Below are 25,369 nucleotides of genomic sequence, written 5' to 3'. Positions count from 1 at the left end.
AAGAGAGAGAGAACACTCTTATACCTTAGGAAAGTAACTTTTGTGACAGGCTGTCTTTCTTCTGATGGTTGCCTCATTGTGGGTGGAATTGAAAAGACTGTCTTATGGGCTACATACACATTTTACAGCTAACTATCATTATCTGACAGTCTTATTCTTAATGATGGTACCTTCCTTTTTTTTTTTTTTTTGTCTCGTGTTTGTATTTAAATGTCCTTATAGAGTCTTTCTTTAATTCACTGTATCTAATTATTTAGCAATCAAAAGAGAGCTAAGTACGACAGGTCCCCAGTGTTACATTCACCACCTCTTACATATTGGTTCTGCTTGTATTCATCAACTTAGTTCACATTTATTCAATACTTTTTGCCGTCTGGTGTTATTGCTTGCCCTATAAACTGACTGGACATTAATTGTGACTTTGACTAATCACTGTTTGCTTTTGGATTTAGAGTAAAATAGGAGAAACAACAGCATTTGGAACTTTTTTGTGGACTAGCTTTCTTGATCATCTCCAATAAAATCCTGAGTCTGCTAATCAGGGCAAATGTCAGTGAAAATAAACCACAACACCCACATTTTTATGAAGCCGATAAAAAATATGGAGGCCACGATGACTCGCAACTTTTGCTGAACAGAATATAAAACCAATTTTTTTCATTCCACTCTCAAACTTCTCACTGGTAGAAAATAAAGGATCAGAAATCTATAGAAGATAAGTTGTTTGAAAGATAATAACAGCTTTGTTAGCAAATTAAATAACTCTAGTTATAGTGCTAAAAGAAGTTTGGCAGTTGAGATGTGTTACAAACTATGATACTTGGAAAAAGAGTGGCAATGAAAATCTAATTTCAAGTCTGGAAATTTTAGCTGGTTAACCAAATGTGGAGACTAAATCATTCGGTTCCCTCAGATCAAATTTACCATTTTGTTTTTATAAGATGAAATCAGAAATAGCAGAGCTCTTCAAAAGTCCTTGGTAAATGACCTGTAAGTAGTGGGTATTGATGGCCCACTCTTCATTAACTGTTCTTTCACCTCTGCCCTGACTCTGGGGACTCAGGACTGGGTGTTGGTTCTCCTGAGTCAGTGCTCAGAGGCAATTCCACATTGGTTTTCCTTTTCTTGCCTTCTGGAAGCTGGTTACTCCAGTGTGCACTGTCCTATCAATCTGTAAAAGCACAACCTCCAGTGAACTGGAAACTAAGTTACCGGTGGGTCTGCTCTTCCAATGTATTCACATACTTTTTTTTTTTTTTTTCTCTCTGTGAAATAAATAGCTGTTTATTTATATGCTAACTCGTATAATTCCCCGTTTTCCTTAAGATTAGGCTATGGGATGTGCGTTCATGATTTAATAAACAAGGGCTGTTTTAAAATGATGAGATGATACTGTGTTTTTTCCTAGACAGTGGTGCAGATAAGTTTGACAGTTTTTCTTTCGTCTTTAAGGTGACAACCCTTGTCAACACAAGCAACAAAGGCCCATCTGGTAAAAAGAAAGGGAGGTCAAAGAAAGCCCATGTACTGGCTGCATCTGTAGAACAAGCCACTCAAAACTTCCTGGATAAGGGTGAACAGATTGCTAAGGAGAGTCAAGATCTCAAAGAAGAATTGGTCGCTGCAGTTGAGGATGTACGCAAACAAGGTAGGAAGAATAATATTGTTCAAGAGGGATCTATACTGATGTGCAAACAATGGATTTATCTCTAGAACCAATGCATATTTGCTCAAAGAAGTCGTCTTATGTTTTTCCTCAGTATCTGCGCTTGCCATTTTTAATATTTGCTGGAATTAGGTGCATAGACAAATAGAGATATTTTTAGTTGTGGTGGAGTAGCACAGCTATGAAAGCTTTATGTCTGCTGTTACTTCCAAATTTTCAAGTTGTTTTCTCTTGGTAGATGAACGCGGACTCTTGTGTCAAACTGAAGCTCCAGGGAGGACAGGATGAGAATTCCTCACACTTAACAGAGTCACTGAACGCCCAGGGTTTTAAAGAGGAGGGAGGAGATGATTGTAAAGCAGTGTAATAAAATTATTGTTGCTTTGTATGATTTTCAAATTTATATCTTCAGTTCACAGCTAGTTAGCTATCTATGGATCAGTTAATTATATAGCTAGCTAGTTAGCTAAAATGCAGTTTTTCAGCATACTTAAAATTTTTAATTGTGGTAAAATACCCATAACATAAAATGTACCATTTTAACCTTTTTTAAACTGTATAATTCAGTAGTGTTAGGTATATTTACATTGTTGAGTAGCCAATCTCTAGAACGTTTTCCTCTTGTAGTACTGAAACTCTATACCTACACAACAACAATTCCTCATTTTCCCATTGCCCTAGCCCCTGGCAACCACTCTTCTACTTTTCTATGAATTTAACTACTCTAGATACCTTTTATAAGTGGGATCATATAGTATTTATGACTGGCTTATTTCACTTAGCTATCTTCATGGTTCATCCATGTTGGAGCATGGGTCAGAATTTCCTTCATTTTTAGGACTGAAGATATTCTAGTATATGTATATACCACATTTTCCTTATTATCGCTTCATCCATTGATGGACATGTGTTTCTTCTACCTTTGGCTATTACCCCCAGCCTGGCCTCCCTACTGTGTTTCCTATCTCAGTAAAAGCCGTGCATATGTATCCAGTTGCAGACTGCGGAAATCTTGATATCGTTCTTGTTATTTTTCTCTCCTTCCAAATACAGTCTATTACAAAGTCCCATAGATTTTTAACTCCAAAATATCTCTTAAGTGGACCAATTCCTGTCTTATTTACTCAAAGGTACCATGTTTTACTTGCCCCTGGGCTTTAGTACACGCTGTCTTCTTTTATATAGTTAAGGATGACTCATTCTGCACATCCCAGCTCAAAGAAAACCTTCCCAGGGAAACCTTTCCTGACACTCCTGTCATACTTTTTCATGGCTTTTTCCCTTATCACTTTGTACAGGAGAATTTAATATTTGTGAAGTAACCTGACTGATAACTTTCTACCATGACACACTATAAGTTAATAAAGATAAAGACCAGACTGTGTCTCTTTTGCTGATCCATGCTTTGCAGTTCTTAGCAGTCATAAGACTTCAATGAATATTTGTTGAATAAATGAAGCAATAGATGAATAAATGTTCTGTCCCTTTTCTTCTTACAAACCTACCACTTTTTAAATTCACAGATGGGTATTTAGTCCCTGGAAATACCAACCCTCCTTCTTCACCAACAACCATTATTTTTCATGCTGCCATCTTCTTCCCTATCTTCTCTCCCCTGAAAGTTAATTTCATTTACATTACCCTAATATAAATTGTTATGTAATTTGAAATGTTAAATTTTACATATTTCATCTAATGTGGATGGAGTATATTTGTATACGTGTTTTAACAACATGAAAGCTTCCAAATTTTCAGGTCCTGTTGAAGATTGGTAATCCTTCTGAAATGCAAATGTACACTGTTTGTTTTCATGCATATGTAGTTTTCTTTTCTTTCTTTTTTAGGGTGACTGCATACATTTAAAGTGCACTATTTTATAAGCTTTGACAAATGTATACACTGTAAAACCATCACCACCCTCAGGACAGTGAACCTATCCCTAGTGAAGAGGGCTTTGATTGGTCCCTAGGATGCTTTCTCAGAGCATTTATCTTTTATGGTGTTATATTTTCCCTTACAGTTTTTCAACAATCTTTTAGCTTTCCCTTATTTTTCCTCACAATTTAGTTTTCACACATTCTGTAGAAATTAATATTTCAGTTTTCTCAAAGCTTATATAAGGAATGCTTTTTTTTTTTTTTTTTTGGACATGATATAAAAACCAACATAGTTCTTAGCCAGCCTGTCCAGGAGATATGAGAGTGAGATTTTTTTTTTTTTATTTTAAAAGATTTTATTTATTCATTTGAGAGAGAGAAAGAGACAGAGCACAAGCAGAGGGAGAGCGAGAGGGAGAAGCAGGCTCCCCACTGAGCTGGGAGCCTGACACGGGGCTTGATCCTAGGACCCTGGGATCATGACCTGAGCCAAAGGCAGATGCTCAACCATCTGAGCCACCCTGATGCCCCAAGAGTAAGATTTTTTAAAGATGCTAGTTTAGGACAGCTTACAGAGGTCACTCTATGGAGGATATTTTAAACTTTCTCTATATTACCCACTTCTTATTATAGGAAAATTATGCATCAGAAATGATGCCTATGAGTTGACTGTATGCAAGCCCCACTAGTGGGGGCGCCTGGGTGGCTCAGCCCCACATCGGGCTCCCTGCTCTGCGGGGAGTCGGCTTCTCCCTCTCCCTCTGCCTCTCTCTCTCAAATAAATAAATAAAATCTTTTAAAAAAATAAAAAATAAATAAAAGGTCAACTATCACGTGTCCCTTTTGCTGAACAGTGTCAAATTTAAGGAAACATTGTTGTAGTCTGCAAAATAGCAAACATTCTACGGGTAAAAGCTTTAGAAATTTTCTTTTCCTGGGGCGCCTGGGTGGCTCAGATGGTTAAGCATCTGCCTTCGGCTCGGGTCATGATCCCGGGGTCCTGGGATCGAGCCCCATGTCCAGCTCCTGGCTCAGCGGGGGGCCTGCTTCTCCCTTTGCCTCTCCCCCTGCTCGTGCTCTCTCTCTCTCTCTTTCTCTGTGTCTCGAATGAATAAATAAAATCTTTAATTTTTTTTTTCTTTTCCTCTTTCTCTCATTGTCAAATACCTCTCACTCTCTCTATAGAGTTCCGATGCCTGTCATACGTGAGAGATGCCTCTCGTGCCCGACAACAGAGCCCCAGGCTCTCCTTTCTGCTCTCTGCCCCTTCTCAGTTCTTAGTGTACAATCTCCTTAGCCCATCCGGTTTTGCCCAATTTTCCCATTGGCCCATACCCAGATTTTATTCACCAATGAGAGCCTGGGTTGATTTTCAGAGAGAGATAGGGTGATCGAGAGGAACACTTAAGGATTAGAACAGGGCTATTTAGTTATTGGAAACTTCAAAACTTAGTATCTTTCCTTCCATCATAGAAATCTACTTTCTTACCTGTAAGATGATATTCAGAAATTATGAGAATGCGGCCATCAAGAAATAATATCCTCCTATAAAGTGGCCCTAGTATCTGTATATGCTCACTTATCAAATAATGTGTAGTTTAGAACTAAATCTATGAGAGGGGATCTTTTACTATTGAGTTGTTTTTGCTTTTTTAAATCAAATGATCTGAAAGTGTTGCCACTTTCTAAATAATTTTCAGCACGAGTCAATGCCAGAAGTTTTAATATTGTACAACTGCATTTTCAGACTTTTAATACAGAACCATTTCTTATTGGGGTTGTTCTGCATCCAAAATGAGATTTTACAGCATCCATGATTGCAATCACTGTAATATGGCAAGATTATATATGAAATTATCTATTTATGCCATTATTGTTTCTAGGCTAGACTTAGTGTTATTTTAATTTCTTTATCATTTGAAAAATGCATTATCTATTTTAAACCTAGGCTGTATGCCAGATTCTTAAAAGTGCTCAGTATGAGGGGTGACAATATTTTTACTAAAACTAGATTATTCCAGTAGAAGATTTTCCTGTGCTTTTAAGTTCTAACCTGTAAAAAGAAGTGTTTGAATGCATGTACGATAGAGTTTCTGTTAAAAACAAGTAACAAAACTAAATCATCGAAATATGTATTAAAGAAGATAAATCATTGTATTCAAAATTTAGAACTCTGATATTTTAGACTTAGGTAAAGATGGGATATTTAGTCAGAGGTGTGTGTGTGTGTGTGTGTGTCTGTGTATCTGTGTAACTGTTTTATCATAGCTAAAGTAAAAGTAATTACATATATGTATATTGTCTTCCTAAATTAAGTTTAAACTTCATCAGGATGGGAACAATGATGTGTATGTGTTTTTTCTACTCCTGAAGTACTTAGCATGGTTGCTGTAGCATGTGGCAGGTGATACTCAGGGGAAGGAGGCTTGCATGTCAGCAAAGCAGGCTTACAAGTCAACAGAGCACCAGATGTCTGGTTAAGATATCTGATATCTGACGTTACCTTAGCCAAAAGCTACATGATTTAAACTAAATCACTTAACCACTTGAAGCCTCAATTTCTCCAGTTTTCAAATACAGACAGTAATTGTTGCATTTTCCTCACTGGATTGTTTAACATAATGAAGTCACAAAGAAATTATAAAGAAATTATAAAAACATTAAATGTTATATAGATGTGAGGTATATTTATTAATTATAATTTATCAAAACGATCTGTACTACCTATGGCGATAGCTCTCTTTCCTATCACTGAGCAGTCCTGGGCCTTCCAGGCAGGATGCTGGAGAGCTGAATCAGCATCCAGTAGTCTCCCAGAAGGGGACTGAGTAGCTCAGTGTGGCTTGGATTTGGTAGTAGTTGTGTGTGGTCCCAGAAAACTGTGATTTAATAGTTGTGCAGCCGGTGAACCATATGTAGAAAAGCTCCTAAGGAGGAACGCAAAGGGAATTCCAATCATGTCTTTATATTGAAGCTCTGGGCCAAAAACAAAGCTTGGGACAGAGAATGCCAAAACATTTTTAATGTTTACCATCAAGACCTTCCTGGATTGGAAACGCTTTCTGAACTATGGACTAGTCTGGGTTTCTTAAATTTCAGTGAATATTAATATCGCCTGGGAAGCTTTTGAAACTCTTGATGTTCAGGCCTTCATCCTTATCAATTAAGTTAGAAACTGTGGAGTAGGACCCAGGCATCAAGGTTTTTAAAGTTCCCCAGGTGATTAATCCACTTCTTGTCCATTATCTCCACTTTGATGACTCATCAATCCCTGTTAGTCAGCTGACGTTTCACATTAGGTAGCAGATGGCAGTCACTCATTTTAGAAGGCCTATAAGCTTATAGTTTGCATAGAGTTAGAGAGGAGAGATTGACATAGGAGAAACAGCCTGATATTCTGTGTTAATATGTTGTGGATAGATACAGTCTGTGCTAAATGAGGTCTTATAATGCCTGACCTTCTGTAGGCACTCTGAGAATATGCTTTAAGTAAACGCTAAGGAACCAAATCTATAGGACAGTTAATATTTAAATTGCTGTTGGAAAAGAAAGGTATGAAGCTGGAATTAGCAAGGAGGAAAGTATGTTTAAGCTGAGCATGGATTAAAAATCTGTCAAGAATAGTGGGACGAACATTTCAGGTTGAAGCAACCTGATTTTTAAAGGCAAAGAGATAAGAATGACATTGATAATTGGGGGATGGATAGAAAACCTTGATTTGAAGAGAAGTTTCATATTGAGGCATAGTTAGAAATCTGGTAAGATGATAACAAGGGACCACAGTGGGAAAAGTTTAGGAACTAGGCTGTGTATAGACAACATGATGGAATAAAGATAGGAAGAAAAGAAGGAAGCTAGCTGATTGGCTCCTACCTTTTAAGTGATATTTTAGAGATTATTTTGGCAACTACATGGAAAGTTGACTAAATCAGAGAAAGATTGGACTCAGATTGCTTATGTGTTATCGTAATATTGAAGCGAAAACAAAGCAAAAATACTTTGAGGTTCTAGGATTGGTGTGGTGGCAATAAGAAGAGAAATAAGAAACTAGATGTTACAAACACTGTGAAAAAGAATAAAAGATTTGCCATTTGTTGAAGAAACAAGAGTCATTATTTATTCTAAATTGTTGGCTCTGTACAACTTAATTGGGATATTTAAGGGGTGACAGGGATGGGGAGAAATGACTGATTTGATTTTAAACATCGATGAATGAGAGGAACTGCCTAGCAGATGGTTAATGCTATGGGAATGGAACTTCGGAGAAACGGAGAAATTTGACATCTTTTGAGTTGATGAATGAAGCTTTTTAGAGACAGACCTTTTTTTTTAAGTACTTGCCAATAGATATATAGAGAAGAATAGAGAGATGTAGGTTTAGTTTTGGATGAAAGGCTCAATCAGGATTACAAGATGGGATAGAAATAGAGGAGAGAGGCATGCCCTGAAATATGACCAGAGAACAAAGAGAGTACAGAATCCTGAAATCCAAGGTAATAGAATATTTTGCAAAGGAGACAGTGATCAATTTAGATGCTAGAATGCTGTTGCAATTAGGTCAAATTCTTCTGAGATCATGGAGGATAAATAATGAGAAAATGCCTTGGATTTTGCTAGAAAGGTGTCATTAATTTTATTTAAAAGTTTATTTTCAGGAAGCTGAAGGAACAGAGTAGATGGTGAAATAATGGATCTAGGCAGGAAAGCTCACCATAGTCTTCTTTGGCCATCATTGCACTATATATATCATTGTACTTTTGCTTCTGCAGATAGTCTGGTACTCAAATGAGGGACCATATGTTATCATGATTTTATGTATCTCTGGAGCCTGGCACATGGGAGCACTTATGGCATGATTCCAAAGATTGCCATAGTGTGGAAGGAGAAAAATCCAAGAGTGATTGGAGAAAATATTAAAGGCAAGCAAAGAATATGATTTTTGCTTACTTTGCTTATTTTGTTGAGCCCAAATCAGAAGTATGAGAGCATATACCAAGAGAGGGAGCCACTGGTGAGAGTGATTATAGATACAAAGGGAAAAGGCTCAGGTTGGTTGCATGAGATAATGCAGAAGGTACATTTCTTTATCTAGAAAACAGGTAGGAAGGAGGAGAGATGTACCCAACAATGGGTTTTATAGAAAAGATTAGAATCAAAGTAGATTGGTTGAAACTATCTCAATTATTTTAAACAAAAGGGGAGGTGGTTTTAATGGATCATGTATATCTAATATTTGACCACTGTTGTGGATTTAAAAATAATGTCTGTTACCAGCATCTGTGTGGATCTCTCATATGTTTCTAAGGGATTTATTTATTGAATACAACTGATTGTTACTGCAATTGAAAAGGCCAATTTATAACAGGCTTAATTGCCTAAGAATTTTTAAATTTAATGTGTTTATTTGGTATGTACTAGCATCTGCTAGCAATGGGATGCTCACATATTGCCTTTATGAATCTTCTTTGATTTGAAATAGATCCAAAAGCTGTGCTTTGAGTGATAGGCAGTCTTCATATTTGTCCAATAAGCAGCTCCATTTAAGAGGTAACACAGCAGTTGCTTCGCTGACATCCCATTTTTATAATTCCACACCCTCTTGAGCCATGGATCAGTTGCTTGGGCTTTCTGTCTTCGTCAACAACCTTCTCTGATTGCCCACTCTCTGTCTAGGAAGTTAAAACAAATAAAAACAATTAAGACATGACCCAGCTACCAAGATATGCCAGGCCAGGGTATAGACAGACATGTACATGGTCCTCATTCAACTTTAAGAGAGATCTCATGGAGTAAAGTGACAAGAGGTACAGATAAAAGAGGTAGTTTCTTTGTGGAACCATTTTTTTTTATGTCAGAGATGGTCAAACCATTCACTGCTCATACAGGGTTTGGTTTCTTTGCATACAAGCTCAACTGTTACGTGATATGGTGATATCAACTAGTTCCATCATTAATTTTTTTGCCCAATCAATATTTATTGAGCAACTGGGGCGCCTGGGTGCTCAGTCAGTTAGGCATCTGACTTTGGCTCAGGTCATGATCTTGGGGTCCTGGAATCAAGCCCCACATCAGGCTCCCCACTCAGCAGGGAGTCTGCTTGTCCCTCTGCCCCTCCCCCCTGCTCATGCTCAGCTCTCTCTCTCTCTCTCAAATAAATAAATAAAATCTTTAAAAATATATTTATTGAGTAAATGTTGAACAGTGGACTGAGACAGACAGAACAAGACTGAAAAAAAGTAGTAGAGGGAGAGAGAAATGTGTCCCTCACATCTCTGAGGAGAGAAACCTTTTGCCTCTTGATGACTTAGACTTTCTCTTTCCTTACCCCCTTTGTTATTGGGGTGTGATGTTGGAACTCTCTAGCTAAGATCTGGTCCAAGGCCATTTCCTTGGCCAAGAAGCTCCTACTGTCAATAGTCCTGTCCCTCATCTTCCACCTGCCCTATTGATATGTAAAACAACAGTGTGGGGAGGGGTGAGGGAATGTTTTCTCTTGGGGCACTATCCACAGAGATCAGCTCTCTAAGGAGAAGGAGAGCTGGGGGTATTGCAAGGATTCTTTTACTCCTCCACTTGTCCTTTTTCTCAGGACAACTATCTTCCAAATATCCCTTGCTTTATGCCTCTACTCTTGGTACTCAGAATTTTTGGTCTCCTAGAGATACTGGACTTGCTCTTCTGTGCCGTGTGCTGACTCGTCACTGCTGCTTGACTATCCTTGTATGAGTGGTATGTTACTGTGTTCTAACGTAGCATCCTATTGGTCATGGGTTTCACTGCTGTATAGTTGGAGGGCTAGGGGAGTAGGTCTCCACTGAAGGGGGGTACCTTCAGGGAAGAGGAGAATTTCATGACAGAAAATGGAGATTCGAGAGGCAAATCCTAGGGAAGAGCTTCCTTGAGCTCGGACTTTGCTGACTGTAGATCCATTGCTTTAAAAAATAATGTTATCAGGATGCCTGGGTGGCTCAGTCAGTTAAGTAACTGACTCATGAGTTCGGCTCAGGTCATGATCTTGGGGTTGTGAGATCGAGCCCCATGTCGGGCTCCATGCTGGGTGTGGAGCCTGCTTAAGATTCTCCGTCTCCCTCTCCTCTGCCTCTCCCCCGGCTCACACACTCTCTCTCTCTCTCTCAATAACAATAATAATAATATCAAGTAATATAATAAAGTGCATGTTTATTACATGAAGCAAAAGCAGACCTTGAAGTTGGGATGAGAAGTATCTCTTCAGTCTCAGACTCAGTACAGCTGAGTCAGGGACCTGATGATGCTCTGCTGTGTCCATGCACCACTGCTGCTCACTGTCCCTCACACAGCATCTCCTCCCCTTCTTTACAGAGGCTTCTTTCACAGGTGTTTCTCAAAATGAAGTTCACAGATCACTTGTTTCAGAATCACCTGTGTGAGGATGGGTAATGTCTATAAAAATTCAAATTCCTGAGCCTGGCCATAAACCCAGATTCAGTATAGCTGGGGTACCACTAAGAATCTTTATTTCCAGCCAGTACCCCAATCTTATGCTTCCAAAGTTTGCGAATCACTAACAGTCCAAGCTTTATACATCTTTACACATGTCATCTTTAATTAGTTTAAGTCTTGTTTTCTTCCAGTGAAAAGGATGTTATCCAGGAATGAAATTAATTTTCAGAAGCTTTAATATCAGAAGTTAAAAAAATAGAAAAAACCTTAGAGATACATACAATGACAAAAAAATAGAGGTTTAATATGAAAAAATCATGAAGAAAAATACATAAATGTGAAAATGCTGTACAATTTAAGATTCCTCTTAATGCCTATTTTAACATTCGCAGTAGTTTTAACTGTTGCATATTTGGTTAAATAAAACATATTCGTATGCCAAAGTTTGCACTAGTTGAGGGCCCAGGAATGTCCCATATCAACTTGAGGCCCCATGTATGGCTCTTGTTTCAACATATTAGGAGATAATGACAGATTACTCTTTTCATCTGATCCCTCTTTCTGGAGCTCTTGGCTTTTGAAAATGCCATAATCTTTCAGGAAGAATAATAAAAGCAATAGCCTCCATTGATTGGTTGCCACTCCATTTGTAAGACACTTGGCATATATTCTTTCAATATTATTTTGTTAGTTATTTGAAATATTATTATCCATATTTTATATAAAATGATATTGATGCTGAAAGATCTCCATGTACATTAATTGACTAGAACAATTAACTCAACAAATATTTAAGTACTATGTACCTGCCCTATTTTAGGGACTAGGAATATAGTATGCTGAAGAAAGAAAACAGACATTCCCTGCCTATAAAAATACTACATTCTGACATAAGACAGACAATAATAAAAAATTAAGCAGGCTGTAGAAGTGTGATTTAAAGATGGAACAACCCAAGGCATGCTGAATGAAAGATAAATTGATAAGGTGAACTTAAAATTAAAAACTTTAGCTCTGTGAAAGTGCTAGGAGAATGAAGACAAGCCATAGACGGGGAGAAAATATTTGTAAGTCACATATCTGTTAAAGGACTTGTATCAAAGATATATCAAGAACTCCTAAAATTCAACAATAAGAAAAGGAATCACTGGATTCAAAAATGGCAGAAGACCTGAATAGACACATCACCATCGAAGATATATAGGTGGCAAATAATCATATGGAAAAAATACTCAGCATCATTTGTCATTAGGGAAGTGCAAATTAAAACGAGATTTTACTGTATTATCTATTAGAATCCGTAAAATTCCCCAAGTTGACAATACCAAATGGTGGTGAGGATGAGAAACAAGAACTCTTATTCATTCAGATGCAAAATGATACAGCCACTTTGGAAGACAGTTTGGTAATTATTTTTATAAAACTAAAAATAGAGTTACCATACAACCTATCAATCTCAGTCTTTGGTGTTCACCCCACTGTTATGAAAAATCATGTCTGTACAAAATCACCCAACCTATTGTATTAAAAAAAAATCTCTTATTTTAGAATAATTTTAAATTTACAGAAAATTTGCAAAGACAGTACAGAACATTACCATATACCCTACACCCAGTTTCACCTAATGTCATTATGGTACATTTGTAACAACTAATGAACCAATATTGATACATTATTAATGGAACTGAGCACAATAGTAAAAACAAAAACAAAAACAAAAAACAACAACAAAAAACCCCCCCAAAACGCCATAATAACGAGCCCTTCTGCTGATGTGATTAACGGAAGTGGCAAGAACACAGTGTGGATGCTGAAATATTCTTGTTCTTACACGGACTTGCAAAGAGTGATAAATTATACATCTGTATGAATAAAATGTGGAATCTAGTTTAGAAGATTGCCAATCTGGGACTATTTCCTCTAATACCCTTTATTGAGATCCTGACTTGTCAGCCTAAGTAAAACTGTTCTTGCCTTTCACAGAATAGATTTAAGGAGGCTTACAGGATATACAAAACACAGTAAGAAAGAAAGAAGAAATCCATGGAAAAGAAGAAAGAAGGGTAAGGTCAGAGACTAGAGAGAAGCCAGGAAAGTGGCTAACGCACATATAAATCAGTGCCCAAGCATGCTGCATTGTATGTACGTGTCCACTCCAGAGTGGGAAGATGGCAGGAGGAGCATTAAGGGGTCTGGGGGGCAGTTTTGTAGTGGACCCAGAGCCAAATTCCAACTCTGCAATTTTCATGCTGCCTGTGCTGTGGGACTTGGGCAAGTTCCTTATCCTCCATGCACCAGTGTTCACATGAGGTAAGTGGGGCTAATCATGCATACACTTTGAGGACTGTTGTGGAGCACAGATAACAGGATGCACATAAAGTGCTTAGCACCAGACCTAGCACGCTGCGGGCTCTAAAACCCTGGTAGTCATTGCCTTTACCATGAATCATTACTGTTACTGGACTTGCTACAACTGGGCAACAGGTTAGGCTCTTAGGCTTTCTAACTGACCAATTGTAAATGCAAAGTATTACGATATTTAATTTTAATTACAAAACAAAACAAAATCTTTCAGGTGGATTGCTAAGTCACCTCCATTTCATTTGAATTCCACTTATTTTAAGGGAAATTCCTTAAACAAAACATTTGATCCCAATCATGCGTAAATAGAAATAGTCTACATTTCCACATAATGATAAGGAAACCTGGTCATCAGGCACTTCCCTTCTAATAACTAAGTCTGTAATTCAATCAAAAATGCAACTGACATAAACATCTTGAATAACCACAGGATAAGACTGTCCAGGATGAAGCTGATTCATTGATGCATCCCTAACTGTGATCTGTGCCAGCAACCTGATGCAGCCCGGTCCATCTCTACTACCTGCAGACCCCCCTAAAACTGAGACCAAGTGAGCATGCTTTTAGATGGAATTCTAATTTTTTTTTTTTTGAAAGATTTATTTATTTATTTGAGAGAGAGAGAACATGAGCAGGAGGAGGGAGAAGAAGAGAGAATCTCAGGCAGACTCCCTGCTGAGCACAGAGCCCACTGCAGGGTTCGATCCCAGGACCCCGAGATCATGACCTGAGCAGAAATCAAGAGTTAGACGCTTAACCAACTGAGCCACCCAGGCGCCCCTCCCATGAGTTTTTAAAATAAATTTGCTACCTATAAATGGTTCCTTTTCACCCACACCATTCTGGCTTTCAGGCTGACCACTCTCTGGAACCTGCTCTGGTCTGAGTCACTGGGCTCAGCTTTGGTCATATCTGGCCATTTCTCCCTCTACATCTTACTCAACCTCTCAGTAGCATTACATGGAGTTGACAACCACCCATCACCCTGGTCACCCTTTTTTCTCACTTCTCTTGGCTTCTGTAGTACTTCCTTTTCCTCCTACCTCTTTCTAGTCCCACATCTTAGAATTCTAAATATTGGAATGTCCTAGGGCTTAGGCCTGGGCTTTCTTTTCTATTAGTCATTTCACTCTATATACCAAAGACTTAAATTTTTTGCCTCTGGGCCTTAGATAGGTCTGTGTAATTTGCTCCCACTCAGATCCAATTATACCCTCATTTTTTTCCCATTTAGGAAGGGGAGTAACCCAGTTGCTTAATAGCATGAGAGTTATACTGTATTCCTTTTTATCCCTTATTCCTTACATCCAAAGCCATAATTTAATTTTATCAGCCTTGCTCCAAAATATATTCTAAACCTATCCATTTTAAAGCAGTATGGCATAATCATTAAGAGCACAGGTTATGGAACTGGACGGCCTCCATTTGAAACCTGACTCTAACATTTCTAATCGTGTGATTTTACATAATTCATATAATCTCCCATAGACCTCAGTTTCATCTTCTGTAAGGTGGGAATAATAATAGTACTCATCTCATGGGATGGTTCTTAATATAGGCAAGGGACTTAAATCAGTGCTGACAGATAGTAATATATAAATTAATACTTATAATTATATAAATGCTAATTTAAAACACTTGCTCAGAAAGGCCTTTCCTAACCCCTCCATAAAAAACAAAGTAGGAACTATATTCTTTTTTTTTTTTCTTTTTGATCTACAAGCCAACTGAAAGAGAAGGTAGATTTATCATTATCAGTCAGCGTTCTACGGAGAAACAGACAATAAGATGTACATACATATTTGACGAGATTTATTTTAAGGGATTGATTCATGAGATTGTGGGGGCTAGCAAGTCCAAAATCTTTCAGGCAAGCTGGTAGGCTGCAAACTCAGACAGAAGTTACTGCTGTGGTCTTGAGGCACAGTTTGTTCTTCAGTGATTCTCAGTTTTTGCTTTTAAGTCTTTCCAGAGGATTAGATGAGGCCCACCCACATTATCAAGGGTGATCTCCTTTACTTAAAGTAAACTGATTATAGATTTTAATCGCATCTACAAAATACCTTGACAACATATCTAGATTAGTGCTTGATTAAATAACTGGGTACTGTTATTTAATAATAATAGCCTAGCCAAGTTGACACAATTAAACTAACTACCACATTGGGTAGCAATTGATAAATTACTCTTTGTGAATTTGAACCAATTATATAGAGATGAGAGTGCATGTTTTCTTTTTCTAAACCTCCCTATTATTATTAGCACTGTTCATGAGCTTGCTTTTGGAAATAGGTTGGCACTTATTGCTGAACTCTCGAAAAACCCTGAGCCTACCAAATGGAGACTGTGGAGGTATAGACTCCAAAAAGGCAGGTTTCTTGTAGTTTTATTTGTATTTCTTGGAGACAGTGGAGGTTCAGCTCTGCCAAAAGCCACCTGTAACACGTGCTGAAAACCAGCCATTTTCTGTCAGAATTCTTGTTTGTCAAATAATAATGCCAGTCCCATCTAATCTGTAAAATTTTAAGAATTAGATAATACCAGAATGAAAGAGTTTGAGAAAACATGAACCACTTTTCAAACTGAATATGTACCTATTCAATTGCTTTTTAAAAGCATGAGTTTTCCTTTATGAAACTAGAAGATAAGCTCACAAGCTGTATATTTTAAGCAAATATTTAGATAATTTTTCCATTTTTGGTCAAGTCTATGTTTTAGGTTCACATTTCTTGTCATTTCAGTTTGGATGATCATGAGGATTTAATGAACTGTTGGCATGATTCATTTGAAGTTATACTTTTTAAAAATACTTTTTTTTAACAACCAAAGAATAACTCAAATTTGTTGGTGCTATTAAGCCAATCTGGCCTTCTATTTAGCATTTCTAAAAATAATTAATGCTATGTAAGTTGATGCATATTGTTGAAATGATGTATTTTCAGTGTTGGTACCATATTTATTTGTACTTTTTGTGCTCTCACAGATGGAATGAAATTTGAGCTCAAGTATGATTATCTTTTTAAAACATAAAAGCATTTAATAACATTGTCTTTTTAAAAGCTCTTAAAACATGCACTGTATTTGAATAGGCTGTAGTTTGTTGTTTCCTATAATAATTAAATTACAGTTCACTGATGTAGGCTCATCTGGGAGTATTTAAGGGATGCAAGATCAAAAGTACTAAATATTTACATTCATTAGAACGATCTTTTAGCATAGGTAGAAAGGAAAAACTAATTGGTTTACATCTAATTGTAGGCTTTATGAATTTACTGCTTTGGTGATTTCTGAAATGTCACAACCAAAAATATTGACCTATTTCTCTGTGGGCTTCCGTTGAAATGGTAGCAGTCATCTGTAATAATACCTAACAGATTTTAAAATATGATGTTGAGAATATAAATGTGACTATTATAACTAATATTTCTTCCTTTCATGCCAAAAGCTCCAAATAACAAGTGGTTGCTCTTCTCGGTATAATAATCTCCTGAGAGCGCCAATGTATTATGTTTGTTTTCCTCAAGAGAAGGGAAGCAAGATAGTTTCATCATTAATTAAGCCGTGTTTCTCTGAGCCAGCTTACTTTTATCTGTGGTCTTAATTTCTCACGTCAGAAACAAAATCTTAAAATTAGATGTTCTCTAGAATGTGTTTAAAATATATATTTTTGTCATTTTTTTTTAAAGGAAGAGGAAGAAGAATTAAGATTGAATGTGTTCAGTCCTGTGTTGTGTTTCTTAAAAATTTTTTCCCAACTTTATTGACATATAATTAACATATAACATTACAGAAGTATAAGGTGTACAAAGGGAAGATTTGATATATATTGTGAAATGTTTACCACAATGGAGTTAGTTAACACATCCTTCACCTCGCATAATTACCATTTTGTTATTATCGCTGTTGTGGTGGTGAGACTATTTGAGATCTACTCTCTTAGCAACTGTCAAATATACAACACAGCAATGTTACCTGTAGTCACCATGCTGCACATGGCATCCCCAGAATTTACTCCTCTTATAACTGAAGTTTATACTCTTTAACCAACATCTCCTCATTCCCTACCCCCCACCCCCCTGGCAAACATCACTCTACTTTCTGCTTCTTTTGAGTTTGGCTTTTTTAGAATCTACATATAACTGAGGTCATACACTATTTATCTCCCTCTGACTTGTTTCATCTAGCATAGTGCCCTCAAGGGCCATCCATGTGGCTGCAAATGGCAGGATTTCTTTTTCTCCTAAGGCTGAAAATGATACACACACATCTACACATACCACCTTTTCATATCCATTGATGCATTGATGGACGCTTAGGTTGTTTCCATGCCTTGGCTATTGTGAATAGTGCTGTAGTGAACATGGGGTTGCAGATACCTCTGAGATCTTGATTTTGTTTCCCTAGGATAAATACCCAGAAGTGGGATTACTGCATCATATGGTAGTTCTATTTTTAATTTTTTTTGAGGAACTGCAGTACTGTTTTCCATAGTAGCAATACCAGTTTACATTGTGCACTGTCCACCAGTAGTGCACAAGGATTCCTTTTTCTCCACATCATCGCCAACATTTGCTATCTCTTATCTTTTTGGTAAAAGACATCCTGACAGGTGTGAAGTGATAGCTCATTGTGGTTTTAATTTGCATTTCCCTGATGATTAGTGACGTGAAGCACCTTTTCAAGTTCTTGTTGGCAATTTGTATGTCTTCTTTGGAAAACGTCTATTCATATCCTCTGCCCATTTTTTAATTTGGATTGTTTTGTTTTCCATTGAGTTATAGGAATTCCTTGTATATTTTGGATATTAACCCCTCATTAGATATATGGTTTGAAAATATTTTCTCCTGTTTTGTAGGGTGCCTTTTCATTTTATTGAAGGCCTGTATTAGATTTTGATTAGTCAACTAAGACATAGTGGCCCCTGAGGAGCTTCCTAGTAAAACCAAGAAAAGTGAGAGGGAAGATATCGGGGGCGGGGGGGGGGGGGGGGGATGTCAAGATATCTTTTATTTCAGCATTGGAAACAGATCATTACATTTTTTAGGGATTGTAATCTGAGGACAATGAGTAGATTTCACTTTTTTTTCGTTTTGTTTTCAATTCTGGATAAGATGTGCTTTGCATAGAATGGTCTGTAATTTAAACAACAAAGATAAAAAGAAGTATTAGAAACAATTTGAAGATAGTTAACCAACTTTTTCCAGCTTTCAGGTAGGACTTGGCTAAAAAATCAGCATCTTTAACTCATATTTATACTTCATTTATAATGTTCTTTCTCAATTAAAATTAACATAATCAGAAAATAATTGAGAATCTTTCTATTCTGATCTTTCTACCCTCAATTTTAGCTTTCAAGAAAAAGATAAATCCTGAAACATGCAGTTATGTGAGCTTAATAATAATGATCTTAAATCTAGTTCTAATTAAGCTTAGTTATCAAAAACTGATACATTTACACAATTTTATGTTGTTAATTTTGATTCTAAATGAGTGTCTCCTACTCCAAGAGTGCCAAGGTTTTTTTAGTAACACTTTCAAAGATTGGAACAAACCGTTTTTCAGTATTAGCAATTAGTTAACTATAACTTTAACCCAGATGCCCTGTCCCAGTAATTTCGAATCTTATTCTAGTTTTTTTTATCCTTCAGATATATAGAAACAGTCCTGTTATTTAACAGTTTTGTGATCGTCAATTTAGATAATAATTTGGTCTTCCCCTCCTCTTTTTTCTTTCTTAATCAAACCTATACCACTAATATTTTTGATCTGTTTCCTTTACGATTTTCAAATTGTATTTTCCTATAGTAAAGTAAAATTATAGGCTCAAGCCAATTCTTCTGGTGTAGAATAAGATTGATGTTGCTATGTTTCTTCCTGGTTTTGTTGAATAATTCAACTTTATTTTCATCTTGCACAGACCTTGGTATTTTTCTTTCATGCAGCAGAAATTGGTTTGAATTTATTGCACACTTTGATCCCCAGCTTCTTTCCATGTAGTCTTTCCTCCCTGCCTTTCCCATCCAGAAAATAACTATTTTGGTGTTTATGACTTGTATGTTTTTTTCACCTTAACTATCAATATTGTCTGTTTATATCCTACCTTTTTCTTTTATTTCAAAGGACATTGCAAGGTAAAAAGTCTGTTTCGATTGGCAGTACTAAACCACTTATTATTTCTTATGTAGTTTTCTACCATCTCTGTCTGCATGCCAGCATCATTTTTCCACCCCTGTGCTATTCATCATCAAACTTAATATGATCTAATAATACTATCCATCTTTTTTATAATAAAGCCACAGTCATAGAGTCATATAATTTTTGATCTGAAGAGGAACTTGAAGGTTGCATTGTTTTCTGATATTCTAAAGATGAGGAATCGGACTTGCAGAAATTGCTCATTAGATGCATTAGATTCCATTAACCCATTAGAGGAGGTTTGGGGCTAGAAAGAACATCGGTTTTCAGATATGCTACTCTTTTTTCTGTACTATTTAATATGAAGTAATCAAATAGATAGAAGTTGTATTTAAAAGCTTTTATTGGCTGTGTGGTGCTTGTAATGCATTAGGGCTCATATTAAGGTACTATCCCACCCTAGCTACTCCCTTGTCCCTTTAAAGAATAGGAATAGTGAAATAACGCAATAGAAATAGGGAAATAGAAATAGAAATAGTGAAATAGGAATAGAAATAGGGTCAAGGACAAAATGGACAGTGGCATCCTCAGGGATACACAGTTACACAGTTAGGTGACTCTCCTAGTGGGTCCACATAGGAGGGACAAAGGATACTTTATTTATTTTTTAAAGATTTTATTTATTTATTAGAGAGAAAATGAGAGAGAGAGAGCACAAGAGGGGGGAGGTAGGGTCAGAGGGAGAAGTAGGCTCCCCACTGAGTAGGGAGCCCGATGTGGGACTCGATCCTGGGACTCCAGGATCATGACCTGACTGAAGGCAGTCACTTAACCAACTGAGCCACCCAGGCGCCCAGGATACTTTAATTTATACTACCAACTCCTACTCTCCAGTGGGGAAAGATAAGTTCATTGTTATAAAAAATTAGAGAGGAATTAATTGAACAATTTATAACAAATTTTGGTTGGTGACATTTATAAATCACTTTGTATTTAATAAGCAGGATTTCATGTTTAAAATACTATTTTCTAAATTTAAAGATAACTTAGTAATTTACTTTTACTTATTTAACCATATGTTCCCAGTTATTTCAATAGTACAGAGCTACAGGCAACATATCACTAATGAAGTATCATTCAACCAATAAAAATATGTTGTGTGTCTACATTAGCAATAAGTATGCAGAGAGCTATATTTAAATTGCAGCATATCCATAGACATACATTGAAGTCTAGCAACTGAAATTTTTAGGCCAAAAATACTGTTGAAAAATTATGCATCATTAACATTATTTAAACAACCCGCAACAGAGTAAATTGATGAAGTGGGTAAAAAAAAAAAATAGTGATTTATAATTAAAATCCGTAACAGCAGCTATCATTGCTGATGGCATACGGTGGCAAACTCCGCTCACCAAACTGTTTAACTTTCCTTCTGGCATATAAGTAAGCTATATTCACCACCCTCCTCTGCAGTCAACTGAGACCATGTGACTGGGCTCTAGCCCCAGAATGTTGACAAATATGGTGTGTAACATTTCCAATCTCAGCCTCTAAAACACCCATGCCATCCTCTACCCTTTATCTTTCCTGTTGAATGATGAAGAGAACCCAATGCAAGACTTGGAGGCCCAAGCATGCAACAGTCTGGGTCCTAAAATAATCAAGTCTCCTCATCTTCACATTTGTCCCTCATTGGACTGTGGCAAGAAAATGAAATAAACTTTAATGAGTTAAATTACTGAGGTTTTGGATAGTTTCTTATAGCCCTCAGCCCTGATGAATTAAACATAGAAATGAAAAATTATCAAATCCCATCTGTAGGAAACAAAAAGAATTCATCTATAAGAACGACAGGATTTGCATTCTCTGATAAGTCTGAGAGCCCATCAGGAAAAGCCTTATTGGTTCTCTGGAGGCCACAGAGTAGGCTTTGAAATCAAAGAGTGGTCCAGAAAAGGCAGAAAGAAGTGGGTGGCTTAGACAACTCCTTCCTGGAACTTTAGGACTAGGATCTTAACTTTTTTTTTTTTTTTTTTTAACTTCTTCCCTCGATAGATTACACCAGAATGTGGTCCCAGGGAGGAAGGGCATGAGCTGACCACAGCATCTGTCTAAGCTAAAGGGACAAGAGAGAGGCTTACCTATGATCCACCAAGCTAAGAAGAGATGTGCAAACCCAGGTGATGCAAGGGCAGTTCGGCTTGAAGGGCATCTTGTGATATCGAGAGTACACAGGAGGCATATAGGTTAGAAACAGCAGGAATAATTAGAGGCTTTGGTAGGGGTTAGGAAAAAAGAATTAGAAATTAAGGATCAGAGCTCTTGTTTTCATGATCTGTCAACAAGAAGACTTAGCAGGTTTTTAGTTTATCCTCAAAAATATTTGTGCACAATGTGGTTAAGATGAAATGAGGTAATGTATGTAGCTGTACCTAGCTCAATATTTGTTCCAATAAACATTCGTTGACCATTTGTTGAAACGATGATTTTCTTTAAAAATTATAGGATATAAAGAAAAGAATATCTCCTTTATTTGTTAGACATTTTTGGAGGTATAAATCATTAATACTTTTTTTTTTCCATTCAAATTTCCATTTCCAAAACCATTCAAATTAGCAGCATTCCCTGACTTCATATTTTCAAATATTCTTTGGCAGAAGTGGTTTTCAAACTGCAGTATATATTAAAATTGCCTGGGGAGCTGGTTACAGTATAAATTTCCTAAGCACATTGAGTAAAATTATTTTATTTCAAAGAGACAGAGACAGAGACTGAGACAGAGAGACGCTTAAAACTGTTGCTTAGCTTCCAGACTGCCTGTCAGTGAGATCTGTGTCTGCATCCCAGCATGTGCCATGCCCTTCAGAATATACACCCATCTCCTCTGCATTAAAGGTTGGCTTTAGCCGGAAATAGCATTTCTTCCCACAGGAAAATGGCAAAATCCTACCTAATCCTCAACATGTAGTTTAAAGGCCACCTGCAGAATGCCTCTGAATTTCCACAGTGAGATGTGATTTTTCTCTTTTTGTATAGCTTTTACATTCTATCCTGTTTGGTGTTGGTGATGCTTGAATACTTTCTCATTTTGCCCTTCTATCATTCCACAGATTATAATTACTCTGAGAATGTTCTTATTTGTGTACATTTTCAGTGCCCGGTGTAGGTGTTGCATTTAATAGGAACTTATTTTTTAAAGTGAATTCATTAATGGGATCTTATCCAGGCTTCTTGTCTTAAAACAGAACATAGTAGATATTCAAAAACCACCTTCTGAATCAGTGTGTCCGCAATAGCATCACATGCCTAAAATTGTCAAATATCAGTGGAAGTATTGTTTATTCCATTTGCGGATTAAGATTTGAGACAGAACATTAGTGGTGTTTTCAAGAGATTTATTAAATATGAAGCTTTATACACACAAAGGTGCTCCCTCTGACACACACACTGTAGGTCTGCTTTTGTGAAGCTAGAAGCAGGCTCTGTGAATGTTCCTAAAGTTTCTTTCATAGGATCCTGATTTTTTCCTTTAGTAAAAATCCAAAAATCTTGGGGCACCTGGGTGGCTCAGTCATTAAGCGTCTGCCTTCAGCTCAGGTCATGATCCCAGGGTCCTGGGATCGAGCCCCGCATCGGGCTCCCTGCTCGGCGGGAAGCCTGCTTCTCCCTCTCCCACTCCCCCTGCTTGTGTTTCCTCTCTCGCTGTGTCTCTCTCTGTCAAATAAATAAAATCTTAAAAAAAAAAAAAAAGTCCAAAAATCTTGACTTAGGTTTGCCTGGTCCTCTTGATTGTTAAATGTGGCCTCATGTTGGCACCTTACCAAGATGAGGGCACTTTTTTGATCTGGAAACAAGGAGGGTCCTTCAATCAATGTATTTCCCTTGGACCAGCTGGCTACAATCCTCAAAGGACTAATATGCTCAAAGCTAGATGGCTTTGCAGGCCACTTCTGGTTTTGTTGAAGTGAAACCCTCCATAGGTCAATTGGTATTTTCAAATTGTGGTTGTTTTAACCACAGGGTCTTCAACCAGATCACGTCTCCAGACCTCCTGAATTATCTACCTGTTTAAGATTCTTTTCACACTCCTTTTTAATTTAGCTATCAGTGGAGATTAACACCCCATTATGCCTATTCAATAATTACTTGTTTTGCAATTATCCTTAAGCATTAGTTACATTTTGAACTATTAGGAATAAACTCCCTAGAAATTTTTAGAAATGCACAGCAGATGTGTTGGGATAGTCTTTACAGAAGAAATAAAATTTGAACTGATCATCTGGATGATTAGGAGTTCCACAACCTGGAAGGCTGCCATTATGTTTGTCGCTTTATTACATTTTTGTCATATCCTTTGGTTTTCAGCAGTTCTGTCCAATAGAACTGTCTGCAACAATGGAAATATTCTATATCTGTGCTAGTATGCTAGCCACTTAGCCACATGTGGCCACTGAACATTTAAAATGTGACTAGTGTGATAAGGAACTAAATTTTTAATTTCACTTAATTATACTTAATTTTAAATAGTCAGCTTTTTGGACAGCATAGATCTAGAAGGTGGACAGCCAGGGGGCATTTGACAATGCTTGGAGACATTTTTGATCATCCAAATGGGAAGGGTATGCTACTGTCATCCAGCGGGTAGAGATCAGGGATGCTACTGAGCATCCTACAATGCATAGGGCAGCCTCTTACAACATAGAGTAATCTGTCCGAAAACCTCAATAGGGCTGAGTTTGAGAAACCCTGTCTAGGTTTGAAGATTTTTTTAGAGAAGGGTGGCTTCCTCCTCTCTGTGCCTAACACAACACCATATGTATGTTTTTTTGTTTGTTTGTTTAATGGCCCCAAAACTGCAGAAAAAAGAACTGGAATAAGAGACCAACTGGCCAACACCAAAGGCACTGGAAGTGTATCATTTTTAAACAAAAATACACAGTCAAGTACTTAGGAGACTCGCATAATGAAAGTAATGGTCTTTGTAAGCTCATTAAAGCAGGAAGCTACAACAAGGAAAAGATAACACTAAGATGGGGAGGCATAACATCCACACACTATTTGCACACAGTGAAGCATATTCAGTGTTCATAACATGATTTAATATTATTAAAGAAAATATTAATATTTAGCATTTTTAAAATATGAGCAATCTATGTTTAAATCTATAGAGAACAAGAAATAGAAAACATTATTCCTTGCATTTCTGATTACCAAGACAGATATATTTGCTCTTTTCTACACTCGGTTAAGTAATATTTTCCTCATTTTATGGTGCAGAGTGGCAAGTCTCAGAGAATTTAAAGTAACTAGCCTGAGTTAGGTTAGCTCGTCGTCAGCAAGCCCAGTTTCAAATACAGTTCTAACTCCACAGTAGGTGAAATATATCCCTACCTTGTGTACAACTTTCCTTGTTATATTTTTAGATGAAGAAACCATTGCCGAAACTTCAAGAGAATTACCAAGTAACACATTCGTTAGTGGGCAGAGCAGGAATTAGAATCCAAGCTGAATGGCTAACCCCATGAAATTTCTAATCATAACCTATTTCTTGTCATTGAAAGACAAGACTGATTTGTTTGGTTTTGTTTTTCCAAATCAGACTATCTGTTAGGTGGTGAATCATGGTGGGAAAATTTGTGGGTTGGACTGATTTTTATGAGACTTTTTTTTAAAGCAGTTTTGGTTTACAACAAAATTGAGGGGAAGGCACAGTCATTTCAAATATGCTTACTTTCTGTCCTTATACATACATATCCTCCCCTCTTGTTGATATCACTCACCAGAGTGGTGCATTATTTTTACCAAAGATAAACTGCATTGACACATCACAGTCACCCAAAGTCCACAGTTTCTATTAAGTTTCTCTTGGTGTTGTACATTCTGTGTGTTTGGACAAATGTACAAT

The 25,369-nt window shown here is 37.0% G+C and overlaps 1 protein-coding gene across 4 annotated transcripts in view; it reads left to right on the top strand.

Annotated features, from left to right (window-relative positions):
* Window positions 1-25,369, top strand: part of CTNNA2 (catenin alpha 2) — a 1,076,840-nt gene that overhangs the window by 231,604 nt on the left and 819,867 nt on the right. For all 4 annotated transcript variants that reach the window (XM_078056374.1, XM_078056373.1, XM_078056372.1 and 1 more), the window contains exon 3: window positions 1,453-1,648. In XM_078056374.1, the coding sequence (XP_077912500.1) occupies window positions 1,453-1,648 (196 nt within the window). The remainder of the gene's footprint in view (window positions 1-1,452; window positions 1,649-25,369) is intronic.

The sequence above is a fragment of the Halichoerus grypus genome, chromosome 10 (genome assembly GCF_964656455.1).
Source record: "Halichoerus grypus chromosome 10, mHalGry1.hap1.1, whole genome shotgun sequence".
NCBI lineage: Eukaryota > Metazoa > Chordata > Mammalia > Carnivora > Phocidae > Halichoerus > Halichoerus grypus.
This window is presented reverse-complemented; position numbering and strand designations above follow the sequence as displayed.